Source organism: Balaenoptera borealis, assembly GCF_965194805.1.
Source record: "Balaenoptera borealis genome assembly, chromosome: 1".
In the NCBI taxonomy this organism is placed as follows: domain Eukaryota; kingdom Metazoa; phylum Chordata; class Mammalia; order Artiodactyla; family Balaenopteridae; genus Balaenoptera; species Balaenoptera borealis.
This window is the reverse complement of record NC_138860.1, coordinates 80,952,577-80,967,972: the sequence shown is the minus strand read 5'-3', so window position 1 is coordinate 80,967,972 and position 15,396 is coordinate 80,952,577. Positions and strand designations below refer to the sequence as shown.

The window sequence follows — 15,396 nt, the reverse complement described above, 5'->3', positions numbered from 1 at the left end:
GTGAGGAAACGGATGCTAAAGAAAGTCAAGCAGTTAGCTAATCAGTGGCAAAGCTGGGTAAGTCACAGGTCTCCTGGCTCTCATCCAGGGTTCATTCCTTTAGAGCAGGCTGTCTGAAAGAAGAGAATAGAAATGTAGAACTAGAGAGCCCCATGTATGCCTGGAGGAGGAGGGGACAGGGAGATGGAAGTGGTGGCATCGCAAAATAGCACACTACCGAGCAACATGCCCTAGAGGGGAGCATATGTGGCCAGGAGACTCAAGCAAGCTTTTTCCTGCGGGAGAGTTGGAACTCCTCCTTTGGCACAAATGCTCCTCCTGGTGGCCATGCAAGGCTATGGCAGTATCCTCCTCCACACAGGAGGAGAGTGAGGAGAGAGGAAGAAGAGGGGCTGAAAGGGCTGACCTGGGCTGGGAAGACAAGCTGGGAAGTAGAGTCATTTAATCTACACTGATGTGGATTTCCAGAAAGGCAGGCACATGCATACTAAAGTATAAATAGATAAAACCTATTTTGAATGTATTTTATAATTCCTACTGTTACTATAACACCTAACATTTATTAAACACTTAATCTTTGCTAGGCACTATTCTAAGTGCTTTACTTTCATTATATTGACTCTTCACAACTCTACGAGGTAAGTACTCACAGAGACTCCAAGAGGTTAAGCAATATGTTCTGAGTCATACTAGTAAGTGGTGGGACCTGGGCTGACTCCAAAGCCTGGAACACTGCTTCCCTCTACCCAACACTCGGAATAGAACTGACTGTGTAAAAGTAGGCAAAATTTATTTATGTCGGAATCCAATGGGAGAAAATAATCTCTCTTCCTAGGGGTATCTCTGATCTATTCCAGTTTCCAGGAATGACTCCCTCCTACAAGGCCACTCAGTCTAGAAACACAGCACAACACCTCACCTGACAGAGCCTGGAATGTGGAAGTTGAAGGATTAACAAGAATGGACCAAATGTTTATTTGATTGGTTCAGATCAGCCAAACTAAAATTTAACACACAGCGCATGACTGCTTTGGACACTGCCTAGTGGGGGATGGGGGGAGGGGTGCGCAGGGGCGGGGTTAAGGTGAGAGGAACAAAGATAGCTAAGAAATAGTCCATATCCTTTGAGAATATAAGAGACTAGCTGGGAAGACAAACATTTACAAAAATATCTCTGAGACCAGGAAAAATATGACAAAGAAAAGCAAAAATACTAAGAGTCGGGGTTGGAAGAGGTAGAACTAAACTGTCCCTTAGAGGATTTGAAGGGGTTTTAGGTAGGAGGTGGCATCTGAATTGGGCTTTAAGTGTGGGTAGGATTTCAACAGACACATATGGGAGGGGGGGTTAGATAAGGAAGAAAAGGAATTAAAGAGGGAAGCAATAGCAAGAACAAAGACTGGGTTAGAAGTGCAGGGCATGTTGAAGGCTCATGTTCTTGGCTAGATGGAATATAAGTCCACAAAGGGCACCTGCAGGATGAAAGGCTGGCATTAGAGGGTGGAGAGCCTTGGATGCCAAGCTAAAGGCTTAGAACTTCATTCAGCACCAAGAGCAATTTCGGATTTTTACTTACAAGGAGTGATATGTTTAAAACTATGCTTTAGAATGAAATCTGTCAGTGATAGTTGAAGAGGGTTTGCTAATTTCTAGGCAAAAACAACAAAGGCTGACTGAAGGAGGTGGTGGGCAGATAAAGAAGGGGCAGATGTACAGTGAACACGCAGAGATTCAGGGGACCTGGAAACTGGCTGGATATGGTAGAGGAGCAGGAAGAAATTATGTGGTGAAATACCACACAGAGGCTTTAGCACTAACTAGACTCATGAATAACACCACTTTCTAGTAGTCTCCTCATCTATAACAACGGGAATAGTAAATCAACTTTACACAATTATTCTAAGAGGATTGGATTTGACAGTGTCTGGAAAGAACCTGGCATATAGCAGGTACTCAATACCTGGTAACTATTAGATTATGATTTTGAACATGATCATTAAAAGTATGGTGACAGCATTAACTGAAATGGGAAACATGGTGGGAGAGCAGATTTTTCTGTGTGGGGAGGGGAAGGGGTGGTTGGCTCACGAATTCAATACGGGACTTGTGGAATCGGAGGAGTTACATCCAGGTAGAGCTGTCTAACAGGTAACTATCTCATTTGGGTCTGGAATTCAAGAGAGAGGCTGTGAGTCATCAATGTAAAGAAGATCACTGAAGCCACAGAAGTAGGTGAGAAAACCCAAAGAAAGAGGGGAGAGAAGAGATGAGGGTTGAGGCACACAAACATTTAGAGAGCATGAAGAATTACCGACGTTCTCTTGAAGCGGAGAACCGGGAGAAGGCAGAGCCACACAGCCAGAAGAAGACGGCCTCAGGATGGAGGCCATGGTTCTGTGTCACAAGCTACTAAGACGTGAAGGAAGACAACAGAGACCAAGATTTTCAATACGGCTTTGAGACTGTTTGGGACCTTGAAGACTACAATTTCAGGAGAGAAAAGGGGCTGGAACACGTAATTCAAGGGGTGAGAGGTAAATGAGAGTCAATAGACACTTCTTGATTACTGTTTAGAAAAGTTTGATGATGAAAAAAGGAGAAAAGAAGGTAGAAGTTTGAGAAGGTAAAAAGGGTGATGGAACTCTTCTCTTGTATAGGAGAGATTTAACTATATTTGCTGGAAGAGGAAGGACATTAATACTCTATTAATGGAAGATACTACTCAAATAAGGCAAAGGTTCTAGGGGAGGAGGAAAGGGCAGGAGTGCTTCGGAAGGGTCAACCTTCAAGGAGGGAGAAGAACAACTTTTCAGAGACAGGAATTTAGGAAAAGAGGGAGATAAGAGAAAACACTAAAGAGTCACCAAAAACATATTTTGGAAGCTCATATAGAATAGTCTAGAAACCACTGTGCACGGAAGCAGCAAAAATCGGGCTAGAGGCTTAAAGAAAGGGCAGATTGAGAATTATCTCTATGGGAAATTTGGTGTAACTTTCCCCTCGGCCTTTCAAATGAGTTGTGTATCCCAGGGGAGTTGTGAGAAGCAAAGGATAAACGATTTTGGGGAAAGACAGGGGCTGAGAGTTGGAGGGCCAAATATAATCTATTATATCAGCAAAATTTAAAGGTGTTAACATCCAATGTTGGCAGAAGTACAGGTAAATGAATGCTACCCATATACTTCTAGTACAATTTTTCTGGAAGGCCAACTTGGCAATATGTGTTAAAAGCTTTTCAAACGTGCAACTCTTTGGCTTTCCATTTTCAGTTCTAAGTATTCAGTCTAAGGAAATAAAATACGTACATGTATGTTCAGTGCTATTTATAATAGAAAAAAAGGAAACAAACAGAATTTTCAACGGGGCAGTAGAATATAGTACATGTGTAGGAGATAATACTATGCAGACACTAAAAATATAGAAAATCATTTACTGACATGATAAAATGATTATGACATTAGTAAATGAAAAAGAAAACATAATACACAAAATATAAGTGTGTTCCCAGTCTTTTAAATGCCTATCTACCTACGCACACATTTGGAGAAAGAGAGAGAAGGAGAGGGAGAGAGAAAAAGAGAGAGATGAAGACATGTATCTGGCTTGGGCAACAGATAAAGTATTGTGACCATTAGCTGTGATAAGCAATTTAGGAGAAATTAACAGTTTCATTCCTGGAGATACTGAGTTTTTGTTCAGTTTAATCCGTAAAATACCCCAGGGATATGTTACAGAGGTAGCTGGATACATAGATCTGAAGCTCAAGAGAGAGATTTAAGCTACTGACATAGATTGGGAGTCATCAGCATTTACGTGCTTGCTTAAACCTCAGAACTAGATGACACTTCCCTGAAAAGGAATAAAGAAGAAAGGGCAGCAAATACAGAACCCCCAGGAAACAATACACAGTGAGTAAAAGGAGTATAGCCAGTAAAGAATAATGTCTCTTAGATCACCAGCAATCTATAGTTCTGGTACACCACCCCATTACTGGAGACATGTAACCTTGCTTCCATCTGACTGAAAAAATCCACAGGAGCTCTCCTACACCACCTTTCCTACCTCAAGGGTCTGTATATAATTATGACTTGTGCCTTTAACCCTGCTGTCTACTTCAGAGGAGGAGACTTCTCACTTCCTTGCAAAGGCCAACCAGTCTCTTCAACTGGCTGATTTCTCAACTCTCTCCCATCCCCTCTGATGATGCATGTTCAAGTGTTCCCTTTCTCGAGCATTTTCAGCATCTCCTATGTTGCTGGTTTTGTCCCCTTTACTTACAAACATGCCACGATTTTCTCAATCTTAGGAACTCCAACTGGCATTATTTCTCCAATATTTCCTGCTTGATTTTTCTTCCCTGTAGTGCCAAACTTCTCTGCATGATTTATATCCTCTGTCATCACTTCACAACTGCTTTCTTTATAAACCAGAGCAATATGTTTACCAACTCCCTCTGTTGAAACTACCCTCTCAAAAGTTACCAACAATCTCCTTATCTTAAAATCTAATGGGTTTTATTTGGCCAACACAGTCTTTGATCTTTTTGCAAGTTTGATGATGCTGACCATTCTTCTTTCTTGAAAAGTTTCCAGTTTGGTTTAATAAACTTTGATGGAACACCTCTTAGTTAGGTGCAAAGGATAATACTTGATCTCTGAGGAGTTTAGCCCAGTTGGAGCAGTTCAGTGAATTTAGCAACAGAGACTTTTGCCCCGGTCAGAAAGGCTTCAGTGGAATGGTGAAGGCTGACCTTAGACTACAGTGAGTTGAAGAGTGAAGCCAACTTATAATGGGAAAAGATAGAATAGAAATAGCAAATGCAATTAATTCTGTTATGAAATTTGTTGGAGAAGGGAAAAAGAGATAAAACTTTCTAGAAAGTACCTAGAAGGGATTATAGGACAATGGAGCACTGGAGAGACTTAAACATGTTCTTAGACTGAAGGAAAGATGCAAGTAGAAAGGGAAAAGTTGAAAACAGAGGAGGGGAACTTCCCCAGTGGCGCAGTGGTTAAGAATCCGCCTGCCAATGCAGGGGACACAGGTTCGATCCCTGGTCCGGGAAGATCCCACATGCTGCGGAGCAACTAAGCTTGCCATGCGTCTAGAGCCTGTACTCTGCAACAAGAGAAGCCACCGCAATGAGAAGCCACCGCAATGAGAAGCCACCGCAATGAGAAGCCCACGCACCGCAACGAAGAGTAGCCCCCACTCGCCACAACTAGAAAAAGCCTGTGTGCAGCATAAATAAATAAGTAAGAAAAAAAGAGGAAGGGAAGGGTATAACTGATGGGGCAAAGCCCTGGAAGTACCAAGAGGGTTGGGATTGATATTATAGAACTGGTATGAACAGGAACAGGAACCTCTTCCACTAAAATTATACTTAAGCATGTATGATTTGAGGGTGGGAAAAGAGTTCCTCTTTGGTACTATATTAGAGAGGCTAAAGACTGTGGCCCAACACATCTGGCCTATAGATGTGTGTGTGTGTGTGTTTACCTGCATAGAGCTTTAAAAGAATCTGAATTGGTTCCCCACATTTAAAAATCATGAGATTTCAAACAAAAATCTGGATTTCCAGCTTCATCTTAAAAACTAAAAGATGTGGCAACACAAGCATTGGTAACCAGAGACTGCTGACTTCTTTGGATGGGCTGTGTCCTCTCCAGTCTCCACTGCTCCCTCATACTTACCACATGACCACTTCACTTATTTATGTTATCTGCCTGGCATCTGAATTTGTAACCCCTCCTATTATTATCTTTCCTACTTTTTTTTTTTTTTTGGCCATGCTGTGCAGCATGCGGGATCTTAGTTCCCCAACCAGGGATTGAACCCATACCCCCTGCATTGGGAACACAGAGTCTTAACCACTGGACCAGGAGGGAAGTCTCTCCTATTTCTGAGACTGATTTTTTTTTAAATTTAATTTATTTAATTTGTTTATTTTTGGCTGCGTTGGGTCTTCGTTGCTGCACGTGGGCTTTCTCTAGTTGCAGCGAGCGGGGGCTACTCTTCATTGCGGTGCGCGGGCTTCTCACTGCGGTGGCTTCTCCTGTGGAGCACAGGCTCTAGGCGTGCGGGCTCAGTAGTTGTGGCGCGCAGGCTCTAGAGCGCAGGCTCAGTAGTTGTGGCGCACGGGCTTAGTTGCTCTGTGGCATGTGGGATCTTCCCCGACCAGGGCGCAAACCCATGTCCCCTGCATTGGCAGGCGGATTCTTAACCACTGTGCCACAAGGGAAGCCCTGAGACTGATTTTTATGTCACTTTCAATGGCTTCTCTTTCTTGTGTCGGATAACTGGGTGTTGCTTCTGTTCTCAATCTTCTTCTTCTACACGTTTTCCCTTCAAGAACTTGTTCAAGTTCAATCTATTACTTCTGTGCAGATTACTTGTAACTCAGTATTACAAAATCTTTGAATATTGGAGTTGGAAAAGGAATTTAGAGATCGGATAGTTCAATCTTCCCAATCCATAGAACATAGTTGGATAACAGACTTCTATAATGCAAAAGAACTTTAAAGATGAACTAGCATAATTTACAAATAAGAACATTTAGGTCTCACAGAGATTAAACATCGCTCTCTACTTCACCACACAATTCTGTGCAATTCAAGACACATCTACTACTTTGTGCAAGACACCATGGGGGAATATAAACTTGAATTAGATAGGGTTCCTCCTCTCAAGGAACTCACTTCTAGCACAAGCACACGAAATAAAATGTGGTCACGTCCTATAATGGAGAAAGAACATGACATTAATGGACAACCCAGGACAGCAAAGTTCCAGTGATGGATATCTGCATATGTAACTATATGAGTAGATTTAACTAGATCTTGAGAAGAGGGTAGGGCACATGCTTCTTTTTATAGTTCTTGCTGTGTGTATATGTTCCTTAATATCTGAGAATATAAACTCAGATGGATTAAGTAACTTGTCCGAGGCGACTCTTTCAATTAAAGGCAAGGCCAGGTCTAGAAATCAGGTCTCCTAACTCAAACTCCAGTGTTCTTTCTCTTACATCTCAGTGTGTCTTCAGCCCTTATTTCTCCTGAGCACTATCCTGTATTATCAACTGTCTGCTAGGCATTTCTAAATGAAGGCCTACTTCCTTGTTTTACTTGGTAGCACAACTATTCATCCAGTTGGGATGGGTCAACATCGTGTAGCTACATACAACAATACACCTAACAACAACTACAACACACCTCACACTTATTCTGGCAATAGGTCTTATTAATTTGTCCTTCAAAATGTCTCCTTTGTCCAGGCATTTCTTTGGTGACCACTTCCACTTCCCCAGTGGAAAGCCTTATTATCTTCATATGGTTTTGCCTTCATCCCCTGATAAACTCATAGAGCCTTAGAGTTGAGAAGAATCTTAGAGGTTATCTATATCCAACCTTTACCCAGAGAGAGAATCACTTCTATAGTACTCCTGATCCTGACAATGGTCAGCCAGCTGCTGTGCAGGGTATTCAACTACTTCTAGGACAGCTCACTTCACCACTAGACACCCAAGTAATTAGAAAATTCAGCCACTCGCTCACTCAACAAATGTTTACTGGGCTTCCCTGGCGGCGCAGTGGTTGAGAGTCTGCCTGCCAATGCAGGGGACACGGGTTCGAGCCCTGGTCTGGGAAGATCCCACATGCCGCGGAGCAACTGGGCCCGTGAGCCACAACTACTGAGCCTGCGCGTCTGGAGCCTGTGCTCCGCAACGAGAGAGGCCGCGATAGTGAGAGGCCCGCGCACCGCGATGAAGAGTGGCCCCCGCTTGCCGCAACTAGAGAAAGCCCTCGCACAGAAACGAAGACCCAACACAGCCATAAATAAATAAATTAAAAAAAAAAAATGCAAACCTTAAAAAAAAAGAAATACCAGTTATAAAAAAACAAAACAAAAAAAACAAATGTTTACTGATCATGTTCCTTGTCCAGGCATAGTGCTTGGCACACTGGAGGTTTAGCTGTACAGGGCTCCCCACAGGCCTTCTGCATTTCCGCCTTTCCTGTCTTTGTTCACCGGCCTCAAGTAACTTTCAGTTGAGTTTCTTCTTCTCTAACATGGAGATAATAATACCTATCTCGAAGCGTTTTTGTGAGGATCAACTGATATAACATGTGTAGAAATGCTCTGGAAACCAACTGTAATATAGGTAAGGCTTTCTCCTCATCTCTCCAACTGTGTATTATATTTGGGGGGGGGGGTGGTGGAGATGATTCTACTATCTTTTAGATTATATTTTATACATACAAAAGAATAGTTGTTATATGTGTGTTATAAGATATAATGAATACCCACAAATCTACCATTTAACCCAATAACTAGAACATTACCAAGAGCATCCACTTTTCTTCCCCATCCCATCCCCAAACTCTCTCCAAAGTAACTACTAATAAACTTTGTGTTTATCATTCCTCTGCTTTTCAAAACGTTTTATCATATATACCCAAACAATATATTGTTTAATTTTGCTTGTTTCTGAAATTTATGAAAATGGTCTCAAATACTTGCAGTGTTCTGGGATTTCTTTTATCATTCAATAGTATGTTCCTAAGATTTAGTCAATCCAATTATACATACTCTGAAGCTTCATCTCCTTGACGTAGCCTCTTCAGATCACAAGAGCACAAAGCGATCCTTCCCACTCTGAACGCCTCTAGTAGTCACTGTCTATTTTTAAAATGAGCTGAAATTGTAGCTTCACTTTTCCTATATCTTAAGTGGCATCACCCTAACTAGACATAAACTCCTTGGAAGGCAGGGAGGTGGCTTATCATGGTAGGAGAGCACTGAATGGGCGGCCTGGGTTCCAATTCCGGTGTCACCCTCACAGGCAGTGTCCTCGGCCTGGTTCCTTCCCCTTTCTGAGCCTCCACTTCTTTCTTTAGTTTAACAGGAGGGTTTTTGCGAGGAACTCCTGAGACAGCGGATACAACGCGCTTCGTAAACTGCGAATTAATAGTCACGTCACCGTTGGGCCCCCAGTTTCCAGAGGCGCCTCTGCACACAGGGCCAGGCCAGTGGCGCTCTGGCTGTGTCTGGGGACGGCCGTGTCACCCGCGAGGGCAGGGACCGGGATTCTTCCTCTCTTCGGGATACTCCAGGAAGCACCATGGCGGGCCGTACTGTTAACGGAGGCTAAACTTCTGTGAAAACTGCCAGCAGGCGGGAGGGCGCTCCCTCCCCTGGAATTGGGCAGGGCGCGAGGCAGTTGTATTCACGCATGCGCATCTCCTCCTTGAGGCCCTGGTGCGACCCAGCCAAAATTGGTTCGCTCCGCTCGGGTTTTTTCCATACAGGGGCTAAAATCTTTTCTGTACGCATGCGTCTTGTGTAGGCTGCGGTTGGCTGATGGTCCCATCCGTCATCGGATGAGCCAATGAAGTGAGCCTCAAGATCCACTTCCCGCCCTTCGGTGGGGAGCCCTGGGAGTGGATTTGGGTCTTTGTCCGCGCTCATACCCGTGTGGACCAAGCGGTTGAGAAGGCAGCCTGGGAGCGGGCAGGAAGCTTGCTCACCCGCTGGCGACCGACTGCCTTATTTGCTGTCATAGCGGGGAGGGTGAATGAGAGAGTGAAAGGGTCGGTGTAAAGGGCGCCGGGGTCCCCAGGGGTCGTTGCTAGTCAGTCATTTGTTGAGCACCCACTGTATGCCCGACGCTGCCCTAGGCAGGCGCTTTGGAACGGTGATCTCTGCTTCCATGGGGGCTTACAGCCTAGTGGGACAGGTTAAACAAGTGCTTTTATTGCCTTACACCTCCCTTCTTCCCCTTCGCCTTAGATGGAGATTCTCCTCTTCGCGAATACTAAACCAATTCAAGGTCCCCACCCAGCACTGGGTGGCAGCGCTGGGATTGGGCACCAAGGCGCCGAGGCCAGCCTCCGCTTCCAGCCGAGGGCGGTGACTAGGGGTGAGGACTGGCGCTGCGGTCACGTGAGGGCGGAGTTTGGCGGGCGCGTGACCTCCGTGTAGGCGGGGCCCTTCCCCTTCCTCTTCCCCTTTCCCTTCGCTCTTGGGCCCTCGGCGTCGTCACCAGCTTTTATTGGGCACATGGCGGCTGATGCGCAGTAAATGGGAGTGACAATGGGAGTGACTCTGGGAGGCCACACTGCGAAGGCGGGGACCTCAAGCCAAACGAAGTGCCCGAATGAGGCCTAAGAGCTGTAAACAGGTGGAAACGGGGACAAAGCAAAGGGGGGTGGGGTGGGTAAATGCAAGTCCATCCAACTGGAAGCAGTAAAGCCTGGGCTCAAATGAACTATACCTATTTGGGAACTGCGCTGTGGAAAGAACCTGAGAGCCACCTTTTCCTTTTGGGCCTAGGGTTTACCAACTGAAATAGAGTAGGGCACTGGACGTACCCCCTAGGCGGGCAATGACACTGAATGATTTAAGTTTGCAATCAGAAACAAGCAGTCTGTATTGGCTTAGTAGGAGCCACTTTGGAGCCTGGGGTGGGGTCGCCTTATGTCCCTTTCACATCCGCTTGCTGTTCCTGAAACAAGTTTCCACAATCACAAGGCTGGAAAAGTTAGCCCATGGGACTGAGGGGTGAGTCACAAGAACATGAGCTACAGGGAACTGCTTGGCCTCCTTGGCTGGAACAATCAGATACCACCCTTTGCTTCCCACCTCCCAAGAGTCACCTCTTTGGGGATGGGAGCCCACTGGCTGCTAATTCTTCAGTAAAGTGATAACTAGAAGAAACGGGAATCCACGCTCCTCAGCCCCATTGGATCTGGTACTGGAAAGTAGAGAAGCTGCAGAAAGTTACCACGCCCATGAGGGGAAAAAAACCCTTTGTAGCGCTCAGTTTATGAACTGCACTTTCACATGCATTATCTCATTTTAGTCTGACTGAACACATACTGTGTGCCAGGCACTGAGCCAGACACAAAAATGGGTGAGACAGTGAATTTTTAAGAAGAGCTTTCAGTCCAGTTGTACAGAGAAAATAGAAGCTAGGACCTACAGTTTCAGGTAGAATGAGGTAGGAGCTATAAAAAAGGGGCAGATTCCTAAGACACTTCATAAGAGAAGGATATCATAGCCAGCTGGGTAGGATGGGGGAAATCAGGAAAAGTTTAATGGAGGGTAAGTTGTAGGAGTAAAAGCTTGAATGATAGGAAAGTTTTCAAAGAAATAGGCATGTAGAGCCCTATTTTTTGCCCATAGAACCTCTTACCCAAGTAAGTTAATCTATTTTCATGTCTTTGACAAGTAGCAGTAATAAAAATAATAACAGTGATTGAGCACTTACTATGGATCAGGAATGGTTTCAAGTGATTAATTTGTAACATTTATTTAAATCTCACAGCAACCCATTTTACACATGAAGTGACTGAGTCTTGAAGAAGTTAAGGTGTACTCTCTAGGCTGATGTCTCACAAGTCTTCTCTTGTCTCTGGCCTAGGCATTGGCCTGAGCCCCAGCTTCATTCATCCAGCTGCCTACCAGGTAGTTCCTCTGGAATATCCTCCAGGTATCTAGTAAAGAAGTGTTATCTCTCCTTATCAAAAGAAAACCAGTGACCTCTAGGGTTGCACCGGGTCCACCACACCTGACTGTGCAGTTACCCCTGGGGAGCAAAACACTCCTCTCTACTTTTCGATGCCCCAAAGAATGCATCAGTGAGCTTTCCCTTTTTCAAGGTTAGCACAAGCCTTGTGAGTCAAGGGACTTCCCTGGTGGTCCAGTGATTAAGACTCTGCACTTCCACTGCAGGGGGCGTGAGTTCGATCCCTGGTCGGGGAACTAAGATCCCAGATGCGGTACGGCCAAAAAAAACAAGACTAATGAGTCAAGCAGGCCTTTAATGAAGTTAGGAGATCACAGATAAATACATTTCTGGTTCTTCTGATCTATACAACTCAAACTCTTATGCAGCTTGGGGCCCTTTATGAGTCTCTCCTTGCCCCGCCCTCCAGCCTTTTTCCATGGTCCTTGGAGTTCCCATGTCCCAAGGACGACGACTTCACAGGTGACCAACACTATGAATGGCTTCCCTCTTCATAAAAACCTTCTCTCTACCCATGGGGTGACCTCATCCTGCTGGCCTGGACAGGATGACCATCTGTCAATACCATACGAGGGCTTCCACGTACACCTCCAACTCAGTTCATCTGAAACGAAACTCATCTCCTTCGGACGTACCTGGTGGCCTTGTCTGGCGCCACAGCACCACCATCCAGTCAGTAGTACAAGCATGAGTTTGAGAGTCGTTGACTCGCCTCCCTTTCCTTCGTCCTCTACCCTCACCAGGCAGTTTCCAAGTCCTGTTATTCTACCTCTTAAGTATTTACTAAATTCATCCTCTCACTTGCAAAGGACCCTGACTGGACCTCAATTCTGCCTGCCTTCCAACTGGTTCTCAGCATTACTGTCTGAGGGAGCTTATACTGGCAGGAAGCTTTCTGAAGTGCAAATCTGATCAAGTCCCTCCTCTATTTAAAATCCGTTGATGACCAAATATCTCCTGCAGAATAAAATCCAAATTATGGCAATCAAGGCCCTTCACAGTGAGGTTTCCGCCTACCTCTTCAGCTTTCTCTGCTAGACCTTTGACCCATACCACAGTATTTGATTTCCTGAATGCACCATTTTCTCTCCATACTTTACACACTATTCCGGCTACCAGGAATGACTTCCCTGCCCTCATTTGTACATGTCTTCCAAATCCAGCTCAAATACCTCCCCCTAAGTAGCCTCCCCTGATCTGTACTGGCTCGGATTTCGGTGTGCCTCCTCCTCTGATCCCACAGCCCACTTACAGCCTTCCTACATGTCATTTAATGCAGCCTGCTGACTCAAGTGTTAACTGTTGCTTCACTTCTCTCTTGTCCCCGCTTAACTGTGAGTTGAGAGGCAGGAGCTGTCTTGTTCCTCTCTATATCTCCAATACCTAACAAAGAGTTTCACACACAGCAGGTGCTTAATAAATGTTTGTTGCATTTAAGACAGGAGGATGGCATGACTGAAGACTCAAAGGGTCTGTCAAGGAATGGACTGTACTGCATGGTTGCCCTAGTGGCCAAGGGATGTGCAGTGGAGTTGCATGGACTACGCCTGGAAAAGAGGTTGTGTCAGTTCTTTGAAGGCCCTGGGAGCCCTGCCCAGGAGTTTGGGCTTATTTGGTGGGCAGTAGAGAACCATGAGGTGCTGGCTGATCAGTGCTGTGCCAAAGATGGGAGGATGGATTAGAGAAGGCGAAGGCTTGGGTTAGAGAAAACAGGTAGCTATTAGCTCTGTCTTACAGTTGATGAAACAGTGGCTTGGGCAGATGGTGACTACCCAAGGCCACACAGCTGGTAAGCAACGGAACTAGGAGTTGAACAAGTTCTGGACTATGCCAAGTCCAGAGATCTTTATACCACACCACAGCGGGTATGCAGTAGATGGGGCTTCAAGGTTGTCCCAATGTGAATGGATACTCCATTAATCAGGATAGGATAGGTTATATTGCAGACACAATTCTGAAATCTCTGTGGCTTAACATAACACACTTATTTGCCATTCACACAAAGTCCACTGTGGCGCTGGACATCACCTTAAGGCAGCTTAGCCATCCAGGCTGCTTTGACATGCTTCCACAGTTGCCACGATAGGGAAAGAGCACTTGGAGAATCACATACCAGCTTGATTTTGGAAGTGACACACATTACTTCCAGTACGGTCCACTGGCCAGAACTAGTCTGATGACCTCACTTGACTACACAGGGACTGGGAAATACAATCTTCTATGTGTCCAGGAAGCGGAAGAGGGCAGGAGATATTTGTGGGCAATAGTAATGCCTACCCAGGACATCAGGAGCCGATGCCTATAGAGAAGGAGGGGTGAGGCCAAACAGTCTTGAGTGTATGAGATGTGCAAAGGAGAGAGGTTTTGCTCAGGATTTGTGTTAGGTCAAGGCTGTTCTAGTCACAGGCAGCCAGCAGGGGAACCTCATCCGGAGGATAGTACCTTCTTAACCCTTTCCTGCTCAGCATCTTTCACCTCTGCTCCAGCTGAGGGAGAAGTGAAGCAAAATCTGTAATGACCCTGAGAGGGAGGCGGGACTGGTACAGATGACCGCAGTTTTCAGATGCGGAACCCAAGGAATGAAGACATTCTGTGATGTGCCTGCACATGCAGCAACCAAAGCATTAAAACCACGGTTTGTGGATTTTAGGCATTTGCAGGCCTGTCGCCACCATCCTATGTGGGCCCTTCATACTCCATCTCTGCCTCTGCAGCACCTAGCATGGGCCTAGTACAGAGGAGTGGCCAAACCCTGTTAGTAGTGAGCCAGGCCCTCCCTATGCACTTCCCTCCAGAGCCCCTGCATCTGCCCTACAGCATAGCTGTGCAGGGCACACGGCTACGGGAGCAAGAGCCACCAGCCCCTGCCAAACCTCTGCAGAAAGGCACCAGGTGGGGAAGCCCTTTGGGGTATGTGAGGAGGGCAGGGAGAGGCTCCTGGCACTGTTAGACGGCGCTTCAAAAGGGAGGGGTAGGGCAGCTGCCCCTTCGGGAGGGAACTCTGTGGGGGCCGTGAAGGTGGAATCCATCTGTGCCTAACATAGTGCCTGGGCAAGTTTCTGCTGTGGAAAAGTTTTCCGTAGCTGAAGGTCCTCTATCCCACTCCTCCTCCTCCACGCACACTCCATCTGTTCCTGACCTGGCCTTGAGTGGTATTTGTTTTTCTTGTGTCCCAGGATCCCTCCTCTGGCTTCTAACCAGACAACCCTCCTGAGTCCTGGGGCTGCTTCTGCTTCTGACAGAGCACCTGGAAGAAATTCTCACCTGAAAACCCCACGTCGGACATCTCGAGTGTCCGCCCGGCAGGCTAACCGCCCTTCTTTCCTGCTGAGGTGGAGCTCTGGACTCCCACCCTGGCAGGGCCACACGATCCTTCCTTCCCCTCCTCAGCCGACCGCACCAAAGAAACCAGAACCCAGGCCGAAGTATCAGAAACGTGTATTCTTTTTCTTTTAATAGTAAACCTCTTTACAACAAATATAGTGAAAGAGTTTTCAAACAAAACTCATAAGAATCTCGAGGACTTTGTCTTTTCTTATTGTGTAGAATACTAAGAAAGCATCACCATACAGCACAAAAAGAAATATTGAAAACAAATCAACAGTCACACACTTGGACTCGCCCTCCCCAGGACCCAGGATGAGCCCTAGGAGTGTGGGTGATTGTCGGGTTTGAGGATGGGGCACCTCCGGGCCTGTCTCCCCTCCCTCTCCCTCCCCCCTTCCCTCTGGGACTTGAATGGGGAAGACAGAGAGAATCCAGGTTCTCCATATAACACTCCAGCCCCCCTCCCCCCCTACGAATCCCATTCCTTCTACCAACTGCTTAGGGGATGGAGAGGCGGCAAGAGGGGAGATGAAGCGTTCCCA

The 15,396-nt window shown here is 46.0% G+C and overlaps 1 protein-coding gene and 1 long non-coding RNA gene across 5 annotated transcripts in view; one reads left to right on the top strand and one right to left on the bottom strand.

Moving 5' to 3' along the window:
* The window catches only part of LOC309622725 (uncharacterized protein), a 48,973-nt gene extending 40,275 nt beyond the window's left edge, over positions 1–8,698 (bottom strand). Inside the window, exon 1 of the mRNA XM_082378827.1 lies at positions 8,590–8,698. Within this exon, the coding sequence (XP_082234953.1) occupies positions 8,590–8,602 (13 nt within the window). The 5' untranslated portion in view covers positions 8,603–8,698. The remainder of the gene's footprint in view (positions 1–8,589) is intronic.
* Positions 8,699–8,750: 52 nt separating this feature from the next.
* Positions 8,751–15,047, top strand: LOC309622762. Of its 4 annotated transcripts, XR_014241116.1 has the most exons (5): positions 8,751–8,787; positions 8,906–9,393; positions 9,790–9,919; positions 11,327–14,162; positions 14,704–15,047. It is a non-coding gene; the product is annotated as an uncharacterized lncRNA (long non-coding RNA). The 4 variants fall into 4 exon arrangements; XR_014241117.1 differs by lacking the exon at positions 8,751–8,787 and having other exon boundaries at positions 8,836–9,258; XR_014241118.1 differs by lacking the exon at positions 8,751–8,787 and having other exon boundaries at positions 8,836–9,393.
* Positions 15,048–15,396: the final 349 nt, after the last annotated feature.